Genomic DNA, 20,733 nt, shown 5'->3' on the forward strand with positions numbered 1-20,733 from the left:
GACCCGGCCCCCAGGGAAGATGGGCACACACATGCACACGCATGCACACGCGCACACACGCACACGCCTCACAGCTGCGGTCGCCTCGCCCGGTACCGTGGGCCCTGCGAGAGCTGCGCCATGTGACGTTCGCGGTCCGCGACGGGTAGCCGGTGTTGGCATCACGGTGGGCGAGCGTGCCCGGGGAGACACCCGCGGGGTGGGGCTTCCCGAGCGCTCCCGGCATCGAGTCCCTCACAGAACGTCCTTCTCCCGGCTGCCCTACAGGTAGGTTTTGTTAGAAACCCCAGTATTCAGGTACATCAAGGGAGGCCCAGAGCGGCTCCGTGGTGGGATGTAGGGTCAGGGCAGCCTGGGCTCCACTCTGGGCCTCCGCCCGCAGGCGTCAGGGAGCCCGCAGCCTGGCCCCACCTCACCTGCCCGGAGACCGCCGGGAGGGAGGGGCCGGGGCAGGGCCCGCCGCGCCCTCGGAGCTGGGGGCTGGGGGTGCCGCCCAGGGGTGAGCTCTTTGTGCAGGGACCGCGGCTGCGGGGACGCCAGCGCCCTCCCGGGGTTCCGGATTCCACGGCCGCCCCTCCCGCTCCCTCGGAGGCGGGCTCAAGGGATCGGGTGGCTTTGTGTGTCTCGGGCCTGGCGGGTTCATCGACCGCGTCACCTGTGGATCAGGCCCAACGGGGTTTCCCTGAGAGAATGAGCTCTTTGTCCCCACAGTTCTGGAAAGAAGGCAGAGGTGTGGCCCCCCGGGCCTGGCGGCCAGTCCGCGCTGTGCCTCCCCGGATGCGCCAGGACGCGGGTGCCAGCGGGTCCGCAGAGCTGGTGACACATCTGTGCGGCCCGCGGAGCCCTCGCCCGCCTTCTCGACGTTTCCAGACACGCTGCTCCCCGGTGCCTTCCCCATCCCCTGGTCCCCATAAGAGCGAAAGTGTAAGAGCAGGAGGGGAGCCACCGAGGGGCCTCGGCGGGGGACGGAACAAACACTGTCCCCTCCGGACAGGGGACTATCGCTGGGCTCTCCAGCCAGGAAGGGCGGGCGGGAGCCTGAGGGGACGTCCCTAGCTCCACTCGGGGGGCCCCAGCTCCACCACCTTCTGGAAGAAGCACCAGGATGGACCCTGCCGTCAGGGCCGGGAGGGATGGACAGACGAGCACAGGGGATGCGCAGGGCCGGAAACTCCGCCGTGTGAGACCGGAATGGTGGGAACAGGTCACGGCGCATCTGTCCAAACCCACGGGATGTGCGCCACCCGGGGGGGACCGTAACAAGCCCTGGCCGGTGCGGCTCAGTGGTCAGAGCGTGGGCCGGAGCACCAGTGGGTCGTGGACTTGATTCCCGGTCAAGGGCACGTAGCTGGGTTGTGGGTTCGATCCTGGGCCCCGGTCGGGGCGCGTGCAGGAGGCAACCCTTCGATGTGTCTCTCTCACGACTATGTTTCTCTCTCGCTCTCCCGCCTTCCCTCCCTTCCGCTCTCTCTAAAGATCAGCGGAAACAAAATATCCTCAGGTGAGGACTAACAGTAACCAAAATTGTAACAAATGCAATTTTTACAGGAGGGGCAACGGAGGTGTATAGGAGATTTTTGTATCTTCTGTGCAATTTTCCTGGGAACCTGAAAGTGCTCGAAAAAATCAAATCTGGCCCTGCTGGCGTGGCCCAGCGCTCGAGCAGCGACCAGGAGGTCAGGGTTCGAGTCCCGGCAGGGCACACGCTGGGGTTTGGGCTCCATCCCCGCAGGGGCGGGCAGGAGGCAGCTGACTGATGCCTCTCATCACTGAGGTTTCCGTCTCTCTCCCTCTCCCTTCCTCTCTCTGAAATCAATAAAAACATTTGGGGGGAAAAAAAAAAAATCAAGTCTATTTACAAAGTGCTCGGGCCTTCACCCAGCACCCGGGGCCCCGGTTCCTGTAACCGCCCGGAGCGTGACCTTCGCTGCCCTGGGACCCAAAGCCTGGAACTTGGACTCAGTGTCAACAGTGATTTCAATTTCAACTCTGCTTAAAAAGCCTCAAAAGATCCAAAGGCCTGGGCACGGCCCACGTGGCTGCCTCTCTTCCCCCTTCCCTCTGCCCTCAGAGAAGCTTCAACCTCCGGGCCCTGCCCAGCCGTCCCAACTCACGGCACTCACCCCTGACCGCTGGCCACCCGAGCCGCTGTGCCCACCGGCCTCTCCTGCTCGGACGCCTGTGCCCAGGGCCTCCCCGGGCCCACGCACTCTCACAGTCCAGTCGTCACCTCCTCCAAGCGGCCTGCGCTGGGCCCCCCAAGGGCGAGCCCCCCGGTTCTCTCTCTCATCTCTTGCTTTCTTTCTTCACACGACATAATTCAAATACTGATAGTGCTTTAGGGGATTTCCAGCGAAATTCCCTTAAACGCGTGTTGAAACTGTCCATCCGGGATCTCTGTTTTCATAACTGTGACGAGTCAGCAAACTGGCTTTTACTGGAGACGGGTGCCCCCTTCACCCGCCACACCCGCCCCAGGTGCCGGGGAGCCTGCCTGCCGCCTGCGAGGGTGTGCTGGCCATTCCTGAGCCCCTCGGACCCCCCTGGCAGTGCCAAGGCCAGGTCTCCCCGAATGCCCAAGTCTTCAGGCTCTCCAAGCAGAACCCGTCCGGTTGGCTGTGCAGGGGACGGAAGCAGAGGCTGTTTGTGTGGCTGGAACCGTAGCTGGTGTTGGAGTTCCCTGGGCTGTGGACTTCCGCTGGGTCGGGCGCGTGTCGGCCTGAGATAAACTGCCTGCTCCCTGCAGAGGACTTTCTTCAAGCTCCTGTGGCGCTGGGGCGGCGGGGCTGGGCCAGGAGCACCTGGGGGCCCCCGAGGATCCGTCCTGTGGGTGCACCTGGCCCGCGGGCAGAGCCTGCCTCCTCTGTGACAGTGACCCGGTCGGCACCCCTGGGGGTGGGCGGGGGGCTACTTGCAGTGTCCGGACACTCTCCCCCACGAGATTAAAGTCCTGAAAAAGAAAAGGAATCTCTTATTTTGTGATTATACAGGGTGTCCCCCCAAAAATGTACACATACTTTGAATGATTATAAAGTCAGTGTTTACTAACGTACAGTTCGTTTTCAAAATTAAGCGAGTTACCAGCTGTTAAAGTGTGTTTACATTTGGGGGGGACACCCTATATGAACTGTTCAAGAAATATCATGGAAAAGCATGTTAGGGGGGGCAGCCAGCGCGACCCCCCCTTTGAAAAGGGGGGTGTTCCCAGAGCAGCCGCCCTTAGAAGCAAGGACCCCCATGGACACTCCCCAACCAGCGTCCTGAAGCCGTCCGGGTCTGGACCAAGTCACCTTCGAGAAGGACCCGAAGGAAACCTCCCCCCCCCGCCCCCCTCACCTTCCCGCCCCCCTCCCCCATCCCGGCCCTGGAGGCTGCTGGCGCCCAAGGGACCGGCGTGACCTGGTCACCCTCTGCGCTCCTCCCCCCCTCCCCGGCGGGAAGTGGAGCGACTGACTCACCAGGACAGGCACAGGTGCCGCGGCGGGGGCGGTGCCAGCAGCCCAGGGGTTAATCGCCCTGGCAGGGGCTCAGCAGGGGACACGGGGGTCAGATGTCCCCCCTGGAATGGGGACAGGCTGCTATTCCCAGCCTCTGGTCACGCTGCTTATTTATAGCGCGGGGGGGGGGGGGGCCTGGCCCTCCCTACACAAGCGGCGGAGGAGCCGCCTGCTGCAATGTCACTGGCGTCAGGGACAGTGACACTGCAGGCTGCGGGCACCCGCCACCGCCGCCGCGGAAGGAGACGGAGGGGCCACCGCCAGGCAGGCGCCCCCAGGCCGCCAGGCACCCTGTGAGGCAAGGAGGCGGCTGGTCCAATGGGCAGCACCCCGGAGCCCCCCGGGGGCGGGTACCTGAACCTGGGCGCCGTGACGTCCCCGGTGGGCACGGCCCGCGTGCTGCAGCTGGCCTTCGGCTGCGCCACCTTCAGCCTGGTGGCCCACAGGGGCGGCTCCCCGGGCGTGCAGGGCGCCTTCTGCATGGCGGCCTGGGGCTTCTGCTTCGCCCTCTCGGCCCTGGTGGTGGCCTGCGAGTTCACGCGGCTCCACGGCTGCCTGCGGCTCTCCTGGGGCAACTTCACCGCCGCCTTCGCCATGCTGGCCACCCTGCTGTCGGCCACGGCCGCGGTCGTCTACTCTCTGTACTTCGCCCGGCTGCAGTGCCTCCCTGAGCCCGCGGGCTGCGCGGCCCGGGACTTCCGCCTGGCTGCCAGTGTCTTTGCGGGGCTGCTCTTCCTGGCCTACGCCGCGGAGGTGGCCCTGACCCGGGCCCGGCCGGGCCAGGTGGCCAGCTACATGGCCACGGTGTCGGGGCTCCTCAAGATCGTCCAGGCCTTCGTGGCCTGCATCATCTTCGGCGCGCTGGTCCACGACAGCCGCTACGGGCGCTACGTGGCCACCCAGTGGTGCGTGGCCGTCTACAGCCTGTGCTTCCTGGCCACGGTGGCCGTGGTGGCCCTGAGCGTGCTGGGCCACGCAGGGGGCCCGGGCTGCCCCTTCGACCGCGTGGTGGTGACGTACACCTTCCTGGCCGTGCTCCTGTACCTCAGCGCTGCCGTCATCTGGCCCGTCTTCTGTTTCGACCCCAAGTACGGGGAGCCCAGGCGGTCCCCCGACTGCCGGAGGGGCAGCTGCCCCTGGGACAGCCAGCTGGTGGTGGCCACCTTCACCTACGTCAACCTGCTCCTCTACGTGGCTGACCTCGCCTACTCCCAGAGGATCCGCTTCGTGCCCACCCTATAGCCCCGCGGGCGGCGGCCCACCCACCAGGGGCGCCGGGCAACAGGAGGGAGGACGCCAGGGGCGGCCACCAGCACGGCCGCTCCTGGACATCTGGCAGCCACGGCAGCTGGGGAGGGGTGGGCTGGGGGAGAGGCCGCGGGAGGCCCTGAGCAGGACACCGGGGGCCTCCTCCAGGCAGCTCCCGGCCGGCTCTGTCTCTGTCTCCCCTTGTTTCTGTCTCTGTCTCTGTGTATCTCTCTGTTTCTGTCTATCTCTCCCTATCTCTGTCTCCCCTTCTCTGTCTCTCTGTCTCTGTATATCTCTCTGTTTCTGTCTCTCTATCTCTCCCTATCTCTGTCTCCCCTTCTGTCTCTCTATCTCTGTATATCTCTCTGTTTCTGTCTCTCTATCTCTCCCTATCTCTGTCTCCCCCGTCTCTGTCTCTCTATCTCTGTATATATCTCTATCTCTGTCTGTCTGTCCATGTCCTGGCCCTCCCTGGCTCGGTCACTGTCACTCAGGAGAAGCCTTGGGGGCAGGCGTCGTTGGAACCCTCTCTGCACACGGTTCACTGGGGCCGGGGTTGAGGCGGCCCCGTGTGTCCGTCATTGTCTGGAGCCCACACTGGGGCTGGGTAACCTAAGTAGAGCTGAGAAAGGGACAGTCCCCAGGGGTGTGGGCTGGGGCTGGGAGGAGCCCAAAGGAGAGCCAGCACTGGGCCAGCGGAGGGGCGTGGGGCCGGCCCTTCCTCCAGCCTTCAGGGGGCAGTTCCAAGAGCCCCGAAGGACGGCCACTAGAGCGGGGCCCTGCTGGGGGGTCTGTGCAGCTTGAAGAGAAGGAGCCAGGATTGGGAGCCCTGCTCACCTGCCGCCTACTGGCCACACGCATGGGAGCAGAGCCTGGACTGTGGTGTGGTGGCTCCCACAGGGCAGCCTCAGCCGGCTGGAGAGGACACAGGCGGCCTGCAGGGGCCCCGGAGGCCGGCGGCACCACCAAGACCATGCTGAGGAGAAGTGGGGTTCTCTCCCAGGCGGGCCCCCACCACTGGCCTACGCACAGGACCTGCCATGGGTCCCGGGGAGGCTGGCCGGGGGCAGCCGCTGGGACATGGAGCCGGGGCACCTGGTGCCTCCCGGGTGCTCACAGGCTCAGGACCCCCATCTGCTTGAGTGTCCATTTGCATGGCCGCTGACCACCAGGGCCCATTGGAACCATCTTCTGCCACACTCCAGCCAGCTTACCCGACTCAAGAGCCCAGCCTGGGCTGGCCGGAGCCACCTGCTGGCCACCCCTGGGCACAGCAGCATCTCAGCCCATCTGCTGGTCCAGGGCCTTCAGTAGGAAATAAAGGTCAAGCTGATTTGCACCCAGGCTCCCTGAGCAGTCTCTGCACCTCCCGCCCCCTCGCCCTTCCCAGCGGCTCCCCGGAGAAGGGCCCAGACCCGGCCTGGCTGAGGGAGGAGGCAGCCGTGGGGGGCCCAGGGTACTCTGGGGGTGAGGGGCAGCCTCCGAGGCAGGGGGAGGCAGTAGCCTCTCCCCCTGTGCCAGTGAGCACGGGGAAGATGGATGATGCCCAGCAGGGGCTTCCAGGGCCCCAAGCACAGCAGTGGGCAGAGGTGGGCGGTGGAACCCAAGCAGGTTTCAGGCACAGGCTCCAAGGGCGCCCAGCAGAGTGGGAGACAACAGGCCTCCCGCCCTGCTAGGGAGGGCCCTCGGGCAGGGGTCCTTTACCCCGGGGGGCAGGTGTGACAGGCTCAATAGCAGATCCCCCAAGGGGGCAGGAGCCCATGTCCTGAAGTGTCCTGAGGGCCCCCACCAGCTGAGGGCGGGCTGGGGTTAGAGGGCGCATTTCCAGGTGACCAAGGAGCATGTGGGCCACACCCTTCCCAGCTCTCAGGGAGCCTGGACACTCGTCACCCTTCCTTTTCTAGCCAGACTTCTGAAAGGAGTTATCTGTCACCAGCTTCCCAATTTCCGCACTGTCCAGAGGTCCCTGTCCCCAGCGCTCCACCCGCACTAAATTTCCAATGTCCAAGGGGGAAGGCAGAGGAAGGGAGGGGGACCCAGGGCTCCAGACCAGCTCAGAAGGTCCTCAGGAGGCTGACCTGGGCCTCTCTCCCTGGACCAGAGGACTCTCTGGACGAGGGAGCTATCTGCTGTTATTACTTGAAAAACCAGTACTTTTTAAAGAACAGGGTTCCACTCTCTGGTTACAGACAGTCAGGAGAGACACACCGGAGCCTCTGGGCTTGTGTCCAGGCCGCCCCCTGAGCAGCCCTCCCTGGGGGGTGAGGACGGATGGCCAGGACAGACGGGTGCCCTCGGAGGCCTGGGGCTCTGCCGCACCATCACTGAGCACTGCACTGTGCTCTGGCGGCGGTGGTGGAAGCAAGCTCACCGCCCTGCTTCTGTGGCACAAACATCTGAGTAATTCTGGGAATTGGTTTAGAACAGCTTGTCATTTAATTTGCAGAACTGATAAAACAAAGCAGCTCACCCCTTCCCCTGCCTTAACCCTGCTGCTGACTGGGACCCCCCCCCAGCATGTCTTTGGGGGAAAAATGACTGAGCCCATGTTTTCCCAAAGACCCAGGGCCAAAGACTTCCTCGGGCCCTGCGGACGAGATGTCAGGAGACATTGGGGTGCTCCGTGGGAGCTGGGGGGCACTGTGGGGTCATCGTCTGTCTCCCCCTGCCTCAAGCTGCCTGTTGGGCAGGTTGACATGGCAACAGGCCTATGGCCTGAGTGTCCTGCAGCTTTCAAAGGGGGCCTGGCCCAGGAGGGACTTGTGGAGAAACTCCAGGGGCAAGAAGCAGGGATCTCAGGGGAACGACCTCGGCTTCCCAGGTGCCTCCTGAGCCTGGGATTCCGAGCCTCCCGGGCACAAAACAAACAGAAACTTTAAAGCGACAAGATACAGTATCAAGCCAGTGATACATTTTAAATGTTTCCATTTGGCAAATTGTTTGCACACACCCTCCACGCACCAAAAAATGCAAGCAAGAAAAAATTTTATGCAGTAGGGCTCCTCCAAACATGATGATCGTGTTAGGAACGGGGCTGGACTCACAGCCAGCGCCCCCCCACGCGGTGAACACCAGTCAGACAAGTCCGTGTGGCCCGCGACAGCTCCGCGGGGGGGGCCCCTGCCCAGAACCGCTCCTTGAGGACCCCACTCCCCCCGCCCCTTACTCCTGCCTCCTCAGTTCCCACCTACGGTCCTGGGGGCCCGGAACTGGGGGGGGCGGGCCAGGGGGCGAGCGCCCGAGGGGCTGGGGTACTAAGGCACGCGGGTGGGGTTTTGAGGTGCACAGGTCTGGGCGGCAGGATAGGGGGAGGGGTTCCAGGAGACCGGTCCTGGGGGGCGCGGGGCGGGATGGGGTTTCCAGAGAGCGGGGTCTCCGCAGGCGCGGGTCCGGGGGGCGGGGTGCCTGGGTCACCTGTCCCGGGGGCGGAGCGGGGCAGGGCCGGGCCCGGGGGGCGTGGCCCGGCGGGCGGATGATGCAACCCCCGGCCACGCCGCCCGCGCCCCCCGATTGGCCGGCGCCCTGGCGGCCGCGCCGCGGATTGGCTGGGGCGTCGGGGGCGGGGCCGGGGCGCTGCTGCCGCGTGGCTGGTGCGGCGCCGCGGGCCGGGGGCGACGTGCGCTGGTCCCTCGGTAACTGGGCGCAGGGCTGGGTGGGGCTCCGGCGGCCGGGTGGTGCTGCCGGGCGGGAGGCGGTGCGCGTCTGCTCCCCCGCGCCGGGCGGTGGGGTGCTCGGGCCGGAAGGGTTGCCCGGGGCGGGGGAGGGGTCCGGATGCCGGTCGGTGGCCTCCCGCCCGGGCTGCCCGCCCCCTCCCGTAGGGCGGCGCGCTCCTCCCTGCGCCCTGCGTCCGGGACCCTCGGGAGCGGGTCCGGGAGGCGGCTGTGGGCGGGAGTCGGAGCCGTTGCCGGGCCCGGGGCTGTCGGGCAGCCCAGGGAAAAGTTAGACCGGCGTGGTTGGGGGTGGCGCCGGCCGGCCGTGGAGTGGCCAGGCCTGGCACTGCCCACCTAACTTCTTGCGCCGGATCCGGCCCCGTCTCCTCCCGCACAGCAAGGGCCGGCTGTGAGGGCTGCGGGCGCGCCTGCGGACACCATGAGCGTGGGCTTCATCGGGGCTGGCCAGCTGGCCTTTGCCTTGGCCAAGGGCTTCACAGCAGCAGGTAGGCCCCCCAGCGCCGGAGGGTGGGCGGTCACCCCTCCGCGGGTCTGGGGAATCAAGGTGGGGGTCTGGATAACATACCTGTGGGAAATGGCAGCCCCAGGATGTTTGGGGTCCTCAGGGGTTGCTGTCTCCCCGGGTGGTGGGGTTTCTGTCCTCCCTGGGAATGCGGCCTTGAGGGAGGAACCTTTCCCTGCAGGCGTCCTAGCTGCCCACAAGATAACGGCCAGCTCTCCAGACATGGACCTGGCCTCAGTTTCTGCCCTCAGGGTAAGTGTGGGGAGCCAGGGCAGCTGTCCCTACAGGGGCCGGGGGTGTGTGTGTAACAGCCTAGACCCTGGAGGGCCAGCAGTGGTGCCCGCAGTGGGGGGCACCCCGAAACCGGCCTCCACCCCAGCGAGAGGAGGGGCCCTGGGCTGGAGTGTCTGCAGACCCTGCTCTGCTCCTGGGACCTGGGTGACTTGCAGCTGTGGGGAGGGGTGCTGGTCTGGGACGGGTGCTGTGGGGGCAGGTGGCTGGGGCCACAGTGTGGGCCAGGGAGACACGGCTGGGGCTGATGGAGCTTTGGCTTGCCATAGCTGAGCTAGGGCTCGGGATCCAAGGGTGGGCAAGGTGCCCAGCTTGGACCACCACTCACCCCTGGACAGCAGGGGCCAGGGGGCTGGGGCTGCAGCCCAAGGTGGGATGGGCCAAGGCTGCGACGTGGGTGCGGTGCCCCTTTTCTGTTTGCGCACACTCCAGAGCAGAATGCTTCCTCCGCTTTTGGGTGGAAAGGGCGGTTGGGGTGCCAGAGCCCCTGTCTCTGAGCCCCTAACCCAGCCATGCCCACACCCCCAGCAGCCTCTGCGCTGGTCCACGTTCTGGCTCTTGGCTTGGAGGAGGGATGCTGGGGGTCCAGCCGGCTATGGGGGCAGGCTGAGCCCACCTCGGCATTCCCCACAGAAAATAGGGGTGAACCTGACACCCCACAACAGGGAGACGGTGCAGCACAGCGATGTGCTCTTCCTGGCCGTGAAGCCCCACATCATCCCCTTCATCCTCGATGAGATCGGCGCCGACATCGAGAGCCGGCACATGGTGGTGTCCTGCGCGGCAGGTGTCACCATCAGCTCCATCGAGAAGGTGGGCGCGGCAGGTCCAGGCCCAGTGGGGTTTGAGAGGGGTGGGAGTGTGTGCTGCGGGGTGGTCAGGAGCTCTGGTCCTCCCGGCGCCTCAGTTCTCTGTCTGTGAAATGGGCGTGTTTCCCAGCCCACAGTGAGAACGCGGGAGATGCTCCGCTGGGTGAGCGTGGTCACGCTCTCATCCGGCACACCCTGCGGGGCACGGGCCGGGATGGACACACGGCTGGTTTCTTCTCCAGAAGCTGACGGCATTCCAGCCGGCCCCCAAAGTCATCCGCTGCATGACCAACACGCCGGTCGTGGTGCGGGAGGGGGCCACTGTGTATGCCACGGGCACCCACGCCCAGGTGGAGGACGGCCGGCTCCTGGAGCAGCTCATGGGGAGCGTGGGCTTCTGCACGGAGGTGGAGGAAGACCTGATCGATGCCGTCACCGGGCTCAGTGGCAGCGGCCCAGCCTATGTGAGGACTGGGCTGCGTGGGCCGCAGCTGGGGTGGTGGGGGGACCTCGAGGCAAAGCTGCCCATCCTTCATCTTCCCCCCTGCTCCAGCTGCTTTGCACAGCCGTTGCCAGGAGTAGAATTGTCCCGGGACAGTGGCTTAGGTGCCTTCTCCCTGCAGGCGTTCACGGCCCTCGATGCCCTGGCTGATGGGGGTGTGAAGATGGGGCTTCCCCGGCGCCTGGCAGTCCGCCTCGGGGCCCAGGCTCTGCTGGTCAGTATTTTTCCTGACACTCTGGTGGGGCCGCTCCTTGCTGGACGCAAGGCTGGTGCACTGGGATGGATGGGTGGAGTCGGCGGGTGCGGCGGTGGCTGGGATTGGGGCAGTGTCCTGTGGAGGGGGTGGGTTCCCCCACAGCTGTCCCCTCTCTGCCTGCAGGGGGCTGCCAAGATGCTGCTGGACTCGGAGCAGCACCCGGGCCAGCTCAAGGACAACGTCTGCTCCCCTGGAGGGGCCACCATCCACGCCTTGCACGTGCTGGAGAGCGGAGGCTTCCGCTCCCTGCTCATCAACGCTGTGGAGGCCTCCTGCGTCCGCACACGGTGGGCCCCTGCTGCTCCCTGGCCTCCCGCCCCAGCGCGCCAGAGCCCTCAGCCTCGCTCGGGCCGCCCAGTCGCTCCCTCGGCACCTGTTTATCGAGCTCCGGCCCGGCAGCGGGCAGGGCACAGGCGCCCCGAGGTTCCCTGGGGTGCGGTTTGCAGCGTCCCTCACCATCACGCTGCCAGGGAGCCTCTGTGGGCGTGATGATAACCCTTCCTCCCGGCCCGGCCGGGGAGATTAGTCAGGGCAGACAAGCGGGATGCAGTGCAGTGCACCGGCTTCACGACCGCTGCTCGGGGTGACAAAGCCAGAGCAGGACAGGTGGAGTTTGGTGTCTAGGCTCCGTGTCACTGTCCCCAGTTCAGTTCTTGAGGATGGACGGGCATCTTTCTCACCTTCTGGCCTGCCCTCCAGTCCAGACCCCCAGGCTGCTGAGTGCCACCGTAGGACAGTGAGGCCAGGACCCAGTGCTGCCCCCCTGGCCCCAGCCTGCAGTGGAGACAAACAAGGCACATGTCCTGTGCTCGGGGAATGAGGTCTCAGAGTCGGGGCTGCTAGAGTTGGTGAACCTGAGCCCATTTGAATGAGGTGAGAGGGAGCCAGACAGCAGTCCAGGGAGGGTAGCCGGCAAAGAACTGCAGGTGCAAGGGCCCTGGGCTGGCAGGTGCTGTCCCTCTTCTCTCATGGACAGTCGGGCTCGAGGAGGAGGGGGCGCCCGGCGTGTACTCAGCCCCTCTCACTGCCTCCCCAGGGAGCTGCAGTCCATGGCTGACCGGGAGGTCTCACCAGCTGCCATTAAGAAGACTGTCCTGGACAAGGTGAAGCTGGACTCCCCTCCGAGGACCTCGCTGGGCCCTTCCAAGCTGCTCCCCCGCAGCATGGCCCCGGCGGGGAAGGAGGACTGAGGTGTCCCACCTGCGAACCAGGCTGCCCTCCACCTTCTCTCTCCTGGGCTCGGAGCTCCTGCGATGGAGGTCTCTAGCCCCAGGCCACACAGGGTGTCGTGTCCTCATGGTGGCACCCGGGTCAGCCAGGGTCATAGTCAGGGCAGGGGTACATCACTTCCCAGTGGGCAGCTCCCTGAGTGCTTCCTGGCCCAGCAGCAGGATGGACTCTCTGACCTCAACCTCCCCCCCCTTCTGCCCCGAGCTCAGGAGAGGTTTCACCTCCCGGTGTCAGCGGGCTTGGGGTTTGGCCCCTTCCTGAGCACAAAGGTCCAGGTTCCCCTCCCTGAAGGCCCAGCCAAGGAGAAAACTCTGTCCCACGCCTGCCACTTCCCCAGCCTCCACTGACAGGGAGACACCCTCCTTGCGTGGGAAGGACCAGAGGGGTCCCGGGCATTCTGAGTGCCCTGGGAGGGCACTGCCAACTGCCAACTACCCCTCGTTCCCATCTGACATTTGAGAAAAGGGCTCCTCAGACAGCTGGACTTGCAAGGTCACCGTTCAGGCCACTGTCTCCCATTCCGTACCCGACCCACAGAGGCTTAGACTTCTCTCCCTGGCCTTTTAGGTTAAATAAATTGGTTCCCAGCCCAGTGCCCCGGCTTCTAGCTTTGTTACCACGTGTGGAGGGATGCCCCAGCGGCCCCAGAGGGTGGTTGCTATCGGGTGAAATATTGGAGGCCACGCCAGTAGCCCATGGCCCAGAGCCCTTGCTTCCCAGGCAGCCGGGCTGGGGGCTGGGGAGGTGCAGTGGGGAGTCTCAGTGAGCAGAGGGAAGGGAGCCCCCGCGAACGGAGGCCTCAGTCACAGTGTGACTGCGAGTGGGCACCATAGGCTGGGCTTGGGGGTGGGGGCCCCCGCTTCTGCGCCCTCCAGGCCTCCTGACTTAGTGGGGCGCATGTCTCTCCAGCTTAGCCAGGCAAGGAGGCCCCTGGGGAGCTCGCCGTGTCAGGGTTCTCCGGGGAACAGCACCGGTGGGACGTGGAAACAGCTGTTAGAATATATAGGGAGCGACTTATTGTCAGCAGGAGCTGGCGAGTCCCCCTGCAGGCCGCCCAGTCCACAGGCGTCGCGCCGGGAGGGCCGTGGCCGGCGTCCGAGGGCAGCGGGGTCTCCGCGGGGGCGCCCGCCTCGGCTCCCGGGCCGTCCGAGGGCTGGGTGAGGCCGCCCGCGGCCGGGAGGCGATGTCACAGCAGCGATGTAAACGCTGGTCTCGCGCAGACGCCCCAGACCCTGGCCGCGTGTCTGGGCACCGCGGCCCCGTCCAGCGGACGCCGGATTCACCCTCACCCGAGGCCCGCCACGGGGCCGGGGGGGTTCAGCCGGCGGAGACCAGACGGGGCCGCGGGGTGGACACGCCCACAGCCACGCCCCTTCCCCGCAGGCGCCGCGGGCGGGGGCGTCAACCGCCCTGCAGCGTCTCCCGCGCCCCCCGGACCCCCTGAGAACCGGGGCCCGGCGCACGGGGAGAGAGGAGACGCGGGGACACGGGGAGCACGCGCGCCCAGCCTCCGCCCGGGGGCCCCGAGGGGCCTGGCCCCGCCCCCGCCCCCCCCCGGTGCTGGGTCCCAGGGTTCGCGCGACTGCGCCCCGCCCCGCCCCCCTGAGGCCCGCGCCCGCCCCGCGCCGGTGAGAGCCGGCCCGTAGGAAACGCGGCCTTCGGAGGGGTCAGCACAAGAGGGTCAGCAGAGCTGCCTAACTGGCCACTACGCCCCGCCCCGAGGGCCGGAAAGGGCGTGGCCTCCCGAGCCCGCGCTTCCCGGGTAGTCCCGCGAGACCCCGCGGGGGCGGGGCGCGGCGCGCGTTGCCCCGGCGACGGCGCCCGGGGTGCGCAGGCGCAGTGTGACCGCGCCCCGCCCCCCGCCGCCGCCGCGCCTTCCCCTTTAAGCCGCGGCCGGTCGCGACGCCGCTTCATGAATGGAGCCCACGTGACCAAACATCATGTGACGTCTGTGGAGCGGCGGCGGCGGCGGCGGCGGCGGCGGCGGATCCCGAGCCTGGTCCGGCCCGGCCTTCCCAGCGCGCTCGGCCCGGCCCCGCGCAGGCGGCGAGCCCCCATCCCGGGCCCGGAGCCCCCGCGCGGCGCATCCCCGCGCAGCCCCGGAGCGCCCGCCGCCCCGGCCTCGGCCCGCCCGGGCCCGCAGTGTGGTGGGTGAGTGCGGCGGCGGGCCCGGGCGGGGCGGGGGCGGCGGGGCCGCGGGCGGGGCGGCGGCGGGGCCGCGGCTCCTCCGGGCGCAGCCGAGCGGCCGGGCGGGAGCCCCGGGCCTCGGGTCTGCCGCGCTCCCCGCGGGCGGCCGGTGCCTCGATTTCCCCCCGGGCGGCACCGCCGATCCTGCGCCCGGGGCGGGGCGGGCCGGGGCGGCGGAGGGCGGGGACGCGCGGCTCGCTCGGGGGCCCGGGGCGTCCCGGAGGGAGGGGCGGCCGGGCGGCGGGAGGAAAGGGTGGGGTCGAGCGGGGCGCCCGGGGCTCGGCGGCGGAGCCCGGCGGCCGCGCCGAGCTGCTGATTCATCAGGTGTCCGCGTCGGCGCCTCCCGCGGGCTGGGGTCCCTGGCGGGCCGGGGGGGCCGGCCCGGGGGCGCGGGGGACCCCGCTCGGCCGGCCCCGCTCGGCGCCCGCGTGCCAGAGCCCGAGGAGACTTGCTGAGTCATCAGCATGAGGTCACTCGACGCTCGTCCCGGTGCCTGGGGGCTGGGGCCGGGGCCGGGGCCTCGGAGGCCGGAGAGCGAGCGGCGGACGGGACGGCGGGGCCGCGGGCTGGGGCTCGGCCCAGGCGCCGGCGCCTCTTGAAGTCCGGCGCGAGGTGCGCGCCGAGGGCCGAGCGGCGGCGGGGGGGCGCAGGGGCCGCGGTGCGGCTGGACGCGAAGCCCCTGGCCTGCCCGCCCCTCGTGGGCTCGCTCTCCTCCGGCCGCGGGCCCCGGCCTCGGCTGGGACGGTTCCCCAAACTGGGAAGTAGTTCTCGGAGCGAGGGGAGGGGAGGAGCCTGGAGGGGCCGGGCGGGAGGAAGCGGGCTTTCCCGCGGGGGTCGGCCGCGGGCCGCGCGCCCCCGGGCGGGGAGGGAGGGCGGCGGCTGGCGGGGCCGGGCGGCCTGGGGGAGGGGCGGCCTGGGTGGCGGAGGAAAGGGTGGGGTCCAGCGGGGGGCCCAGCGCTCCCTGCAGCGCCGGGCACAGTACACCTTGTCCTGAGTCCTGGGGGACAGTGGACGGGACAGTTGGCAGGCGGGCGCCGCTCTACCAGGAAATTGCCAATGAGAGGAAGCGGCGGGACTTAGACGCTGGGACCGCGGCGTCTGGTGCGCAGGCCCTGCCCCTCTTTGCGGCTGGGCCTTGGCATCGGGATTGAGCCTGCAGGTGGTGGGAGCCTGAAGGGTGCCTGGTCTTCAGGGCACGGCGGAGGCGGTTCCCAGTCAGCCCAAAGTTGCCCCCCTGGAGGTCGGGGCTCATTGTTGTCAGGTCAGCAGAGACGTGGCCCTGACGGGTGTCTGGCCAGGTGGTGGGGACAGTTGGGAACTGACAGCTTGAGAGCGGTTCTTCCGCGTTTATGGGTAATTCCTGGCCTCTAGGGGTGGGGGAGTGTTTTGTCGAGACCTGAGTGGGGGGCCCTTCTTGCCCAGGGGTTCATGTCTGCAGATATTCACCCCCACCACACACTTACCGGGTGGGGTAAAAGGTTTACAGTTGCAAGTACATGGAACAGGGAGTTTATTCTTATACTATTTTTTAGTTATTGTAGTATTTTCCACACGAACAACTGTAGACTTACTTTTGCCCCACCCAGTACACACACACACACAGGCCTTAGAGGTGCCAGAAGGTTTAACACTTCAGCTGATCTTTTGGCTAGAATTTTATGCCCTAGGAAAATGCAGATTCCTGGAGGGTATTTCTTTAAGGCTTCTAAGTCACTTATGCTTCAGTGGAAGTTAAGTTTTATGCTTTTTTCACAATGGCTTTTAGTGGCCGAGGGCTTCTGGAGGAGGTGGTCTGAGGGCAGGTGGGAGCCAGGCTGGGCTAGGTTGGGGTGCTGGAGCGCTCAAGACCAGGCCTGCCGGGGAGGCTTGGCCACTGGGGTTTGCCGGCCAGGAAAGGAGAGGAAGCAGGAGCCAGCCGATGCCTCCTCCTGCCTGTGCCCTGGACAGGGGCTAGACCTACCTGAATCTCCTTCCCCTTCCTGTCTCTGCCTGAGTGGGTTGTCCAGGGTATTTTGGTGGTGTAGGGCCATCTAGACCTTCTCCATGAAGTGGGGGAGCGGAGGAGGGAGGATGACTGAGCCCCAGCTTGAATGAGCCTTAGGGATGCTGAGGAGGGATGTGGGGGTTGCTTCTTTTTGATCCAGCCTTTGACTTTTAGAGGTGCCCTGAGCCATTCACTCCCATCCCATCCCCAAGGCTGTCTGTCCTGCCGGTGTGTGCCCCCAGGTGGGTGGAGGCCAGGCGAGGCGGCTGGCAGCCCTGGCTTTGCTGAGGCCTGCCCCTCCCCCGCACGCTCACCCACACCTTTGATTAGGAGGCATTGGCTGCACTTGTGCTGAGTTCAGGCCTTCTGCGGAGGGTGAAATCTGTCGAGGAGGCACTTTTCTGTGTGATCTCTTCAGGAAGTCACCGCTGTGCTCAGCATTGGGGGTGGTGGGGGCATGGTGGTGGGAAAGCTGGTGCCAGGGCTTTTCCTTTGGGACCACAATGGTGGGACCCAGGGCAGTGTCCCTGCACTCTGATTCCCACTCCGCAGGGAGGGCCTGGCCCCAGGGTAGGCATGGCCCTGAGGACCTTTTTGCCTGTGGTTCTGGTCTGCCCATCTGCTGCTCTGGAAGAACCAGGCACTAGAGCCTCTGGCCTGCCTGAGACCCTGGGTGGCCTGGCTGTGGAGAGACACCTCTGGCCTCCTGCTGCAAGGCTGGGTGGGGTGGGATCTGCCGTGGAGACCACTTGGTGTATCTACTTCCCCAGCCCACACCTTAGTTCCCTCTGAGGGTAAGAAGCACCTTCCTCCCCCAGGCCAGCATTGCCTGGAGTGCTTGTGGCTTTCCGCAAAAGGGAGACTGTAGCCTGCCTCAGCCATCCGGCCACTTGCTCCCTGCATCTAACCTGGAAAGTAGAGTGCAAAGTTGGGGGGTGGGGGGAGCAGTCTCGTGGTGGCTGGCTGAGCCAGGGGTCGCAGGACTAGGTGTGCAAAGGGAAGCAGAAGGTGAGGGTGGGCTGTGGGAAGGGTGATCACGTGGGTGGGAGGGGCCTTTGGTCCAACCACCCAGCCCTTTTGCTTTTGTCCCCTGCCCTGTGGGCACTGACTCCTGACACAGGGCGAAAGAGTGGCCATTGGCCCATAGGGGGCTGAGCAGGCCCCCTGAATGGCTGTGAGCACTCTTGTGAAATACCCTGGACAGGGAAGGCAGGGGCGCGAGATGCTGCAACCCAAAGCCACAGGATGGTTACTCCATCAGCAGCTGGGTGCTGCGCCTGCCCCCTGGAGGGTGGGGGAGCTCCCGCCAAAGTGCTGCTCTTCAAAGTGAGAGGTCTCTGGGAGAATCAGGACCCCCCCCCTTCCTCCCCTCTGCCCGAGTCCCCAGTGGGGATAACCCCCCAAGCCTTTGAGAGAAAAGGGCTTGTCCCAGGCCGCCTTCGGAGAGATGGTTGTGGGAGGTAGGACCCTTGAGCACACACGTGCAGGGTTGCTGGCCCTGGCCGTCACCTGCTGTTGGCCAGGCTGGCCTTTCTGGCCCCAACAGCTTTCTGCTCTGGCTGCTGGTCCCCTGGGGCTGTGTTGGCTGGCGGCCTCTGGAGTGCCAGGCTGGTGAGGGAGCACCAGGGATGTGCTGAGTCAGCATGACTCGCCAGGAACGGCTGCTCTGGGGCGCACACCGGGGTTATTTTTAAAGCTCTGGGCTTCCTTCTAGGCTGCCCCTCCCGTACCCTTCTGATCTCTCCCCCAGCCCCTTTTCTTGCCTCTGCCTCCCTCATAGCCCTTCAGTTCCCCTTTGTCCCTCGGACCCTCCTGGTTTTCCACCTGGTTTCCTAGGGGCAGGGTAGACAGGGAGCAGCCCAGCTCAGGAGAGGCAAGGCTGAAGGGGTGTCCTCGGGCCAGGTATGGGGAATGGGCAGGTGGGGGCCAGGCTGGGGGTGCGGAGGGGAAAGGGTGGTCTCCAGGGCCCTGACCTCTGTCCCCTGTCTCACAGAGTGCCTGCTTGCTGTGCCCCCGGGTTATGACGACCCCCAATAAAGGAAACAAGGCCTTGAAGGTGAGCAGGCAGGGTGGGCGCATCGCGGGGCGGCGGTGGCCCAGGGCTGGAGGCTGCTCAGCCAGTGACCTTGTGCGCTGTGCCGCCCCAGGTGAAGCGGGAGCCGGGCGAGAATGGCACCAGCCTGACGGACGAGGAGCTGGTGACCATGTCGGTGCGGGAGCTGAACCAGCACCTGCGGGGCCTGTCCAAGGAGGAGATCGTCCAGCTGAAGCAGCGCCGGCGCACGCTCAAGAACCGGGGCTACGCGGCCAGCTGCCGGGTGAAGCGGGTGACGCAGAAGGAGGAGCTGGAGAAGCAGAAGGCGGAGCTGCAGCAGGAGGTGGAGAAGCTGGCCTCGGAGAACGCCAGCATGAAGCTGGAGCTCGACGCGCTGCGCTCCAAGTACGAGGCCCTGCAGAACTTCGCCAGGACCGTGGCCCGCGGCGGGCCCGTGGCGCCCGCGCGGGGCCCCCTTGCCGCCAGCCTGGGGCCCCTTGTCCCTGGCAAGGTGGCCGCCACCAGCGTCATCACAATAGTCAAGTCCAAGACGGACGCCCGGTCGTAGGGACTCACGCTTGCCCAGGCGGGTCTGTGGTGGGCCGTTAGGCACATGGCGAATCGGCAGCCCTGCCCCCTTCCTCCCCTGCTCCCCTCCTCTCCTACCTCCTCCCTTCCCTGCAAAGCACAACCTGCACCCCAGGGGCGCCGGGCTGAGCCCCTTGATCTCGTCGTTGTCATCGTGTGTTTTGTACATTGGGATTGGTCAGTTTGGCGGTGATGTGGGGTCGCCCCTGCCCCCTTGTACCAAGGCCATGTGGGCTTGGAATCCAGAGTTGGCCCTTTGAGAATAGGTAGAAAGACTAAGCAGGCTGTGGGACTTGGGTGTCCCTGAGGAGGGAGGGCTGCTCCCTCCCCCAAGCTGCCCACGGGCTCCCAAGGCTGCCAGGCTGGCGGGGCTGAGTGATTCACTTGCAGCTTGGCCAGCGGGCATAGATGGGCTCTGCCCCGAGGAGCAGGGTGTCCTTGAGGGCCCTGGACAGGCGGGCCACCAGCTGGGTGCCGGGGAGATGGGGCGTCGTGTGGCTGTGGGCCGGGGGCCTGGGGCGCTCGCCTGGCGCATTGCACTGAACAAGACCAAATCACTGGTTGTGAGCGTACGTGAAGGGTGTGTCCAGTGTCCTGCGATGGTCCCGTGTCACTGTTTACATGACCTATTTGTGTGGTTACATAGCCCTTTATTTAAAAGAGAGAAGTTCCTTTTACGAAGTTATTAAATTATATGTTTAAAAGCTAAAGGAAAAAAAAAAAAGAGCTGAGAGTATTTATAAAACTGTCTTTTTACAAAAAACAAGCAAGAACATTTGACCATATAAATGGAAAAGGGAAGAAAGTATAATAGAAACTTTGCTAGTTTAAAAAAAGAAAAAAAAAGCCCTTTCTTGTAAACTTACAGACAAGTCTTTGTGGCTGTTGAAGTTTAGTTTTTATATACACAGAGTTATCAGATGTTATTTATAAAACTTAGTTTAAAAAAGACAAAAAAAAAAAAAACCACAAAAAAAACCACGCCACGAGCGACCAGAAGGCGAGTCCTGACGTCCTCTTTGCTAACTCTTTTGCAATTGTACCGAAAGTGACTTACTCCTTTGCCCTCCCTGCTTCCGTCTCCCGCGGTGCAGTGTGTGTCCGTGCCTGGTGAGGTCTTGTGCAGCGTCTTGTGCTGGTGCTTCTGGTGATCTTTGACCTGTGGGTGTCACTTGTGTCTGTTTTCCTGTGTTTGTTTTTGGATTTGGTTGTGTTTTACTTCTGCTGACTTGTTGGGCTCAGGCTGGGGTGCTGGGCAGAATCTGCCTCAGCAGAGTTTGGGGTGGTCTGTGCCCACAGCCCGGGCTCTCCAGCCTCACTGCCTGCCCCAGGCTTTTAGGAGGTCCAGTTCGCGGCTCTGCTCCTCCCACCCCTGCTGCCCCTTGGCTTCGCATGTGTGTGTCAGGCTTGGGCTGCTCCAGTGGCAGGGCAGGTGAAACTGGGGCCATCCCGCCCCCTGCCCCCCACGCTGCTTCCATGCCCACCGCCTCTGGCCCTGGGTGGGGGCTTTGCAGACCAAGGAGTCACTGTCAGTGCCCACGGGGCCACGGCCAAGCTGCCTGCCCTCAGCTGTCTTCCTTCTGGTGTCCAGTCAACCTGCTCTGGCTCTGGCCACTGACCCCAGCTCTTCCTCTAGGCTTCCCAGGGGCCCACTTATCCCAGATCTGTTTCTGTGCTGTGGGGCGGTGCTTCCTAGGCAGAGCGGGGGGGGGGGGGGGGGGTGTTCTGGGTGCACCTGGGGTGGCCCCTTCTGCCTGCATGAGGGCCTGGGGGTCTCCACCAGTGTTAGACAAGGGCTACAGTCTCCAGGGCCAGGGCCTGTCCCTCCTCTCTCTTGAACATGCTGGCAGCTCTCGGCTTAGGCCTTCTTCCGCCTCCCTTTGGGATCTGTGTCTTCCAGGTATCCGGTGCTTGGCTTGGAGGTACTTCTCTC

General features: G+C 65.5%; 3 protein-coding genes across 7 annotated transcripts; all 3 read left to right on the plus strand.

Annotated features, from left to right (window-relative positions):
- The first annotated feature begins 3,744 nt into the window (after positions 1-3,744).
- On the plus strand, positions 3,745-6,077 carry MYADML2 (myeloid associated differentiation marker like 2). The gene has a single exon (XM_081161468.1). It carries the CDS (start codon positions 3,816-3,818, stop codon positions 4,737-4,739), a length of 924 nt encoding a protein of 307 aa, XP_081017594.1. The 5' UTR covers positions 3,745-3,815; the 3' UTR covers positions 4,740-6,077.
- A 2,231-nt stretch (positions 6,078-8,308) lies between these two features.
- PYCR1 (pyrroline-5-carboxylate reductase 1) lies at positions 8,309-12,601 on the plus strand. Its single transcript, XM_081161764.1, has 8 exons — positions 8,309-8,377; positions 8,793-8,901; positions 9,100-9,170; positions 9,843-10,022; positions 10,261-10,482; positions 10,642-10,734; positions 10,900-11,063; positions 11,813-12,601. Exons 2-8 carry the CDS (start codon positions 8,835-8,837, stop codon positions 11,964-11,966), a joined length of 951 nt encoding a protein of 316 aa, XP_081017890.1. The 5' UTR covers positions 8,309-8,377; positions 8,793-8,834; the 3' UTR covers positions 11,967-12,601.
- A 1,323-nt stretch (positions 12,602-13,924) lies between these two features.
- On the plus strand, positions 13,925-20,444 carry MAFG (MAF bZIP transcription factor G). Of its 5 annotated transcripts, none has more exons than XM_081162074.1 (3): positions 13,925-14,157; positions 18,171-18,233; positions 18,325-20,444. In XM_081162074.1, exons 2-3 carry the CDS (start codon positions 18,198-18,200, stop codon positions 18,778-18,780), a joined length of 492 nt encoding a protein of 163 aa, XP_081018200.1. In that variant the 5' UTR covers positions 13,925-14,157; positions 18,171-18,197; the 3' UTR covers positions 18,781-20,444. The 5 variants fall into 5 exon arrangements, with proteins under 5 accessions (XP_081018200.1, XP_081018202.1, XP_081018203.1 ...); XM_081162076.1 differs by lacking the exon at positions 13,925-14,157 and adding an exon at positions 14,428-14,517; XM_081162077.1 differs by lacking the exon at positions 13,925-14,157 and adding an exon at positions 14,587-14,805.
- Positions 20,445-20,733: the final 289 nt, after the last annotated feature.

This window comes from Miniopterus schreibersii, assembly GCF_964146895.1.
Source record: "Miniopterus schreibersii genome assembly, chromosome: 16".
In the NCBI taxonomy this organism is placed as follows: Eukaryota; Metazoa; Chordata; class Mammalia; order Chiroptera; family Miniopteridae; genus Miniopterus; species Miniopterus schreibersii.

What these genes read in the sequence shown, in the direction of transcription:
- PYCR1 (XM_081161764.1), top strand. Translation starts at nt 8,835, where the DNA reads ATGAGCGTGGGCTTCATCGGGGCTGGCCAGCTGGCCTTTGCCTTGGCC. An exon ending in CAAGGGCTTCACAGCAGCAG is followed by an intron (nt 8,902 to 9,099) that starts GTAGGCCCCCCA and finishes CTTTCCCTGCAG; the next exon opens with GCGTCCTAGCTGCCCACAAG. An exon ending in GTGGCAGCGGCCCAGCCTAT is followed by an intron (nt 10,483 to 10,641) that starts GTGAGGACTGGG and finishes TTCTCCCTGCAG; the next exon opens with GCGTTCACGGCCCTCGATGC.
- MAFG (XM_081162074.1), top strand. Translation starts at nt 18,198, where the DNA reads ATGACGACCCCCAATAAAGGAAACAAGGCCTTGAAG. An exon ending in AAGGAAACAAGGCCTTGAAG is followed by an intron (nt 18,234 to 18,324) that starts GTGAGCAGGCAG and finishes GTGCCGCCCCAG; the next exon opens with GTGAAGCGGGAGCCGGGCGA.
- MYADML2 (XM_081161468.1), top strand. Translation starts at nt 3,816, where the DNA reads ATGGGCAGCACCCCGGAGCCCCCCGGGGGCGGGTACCTGAACCTGGGC.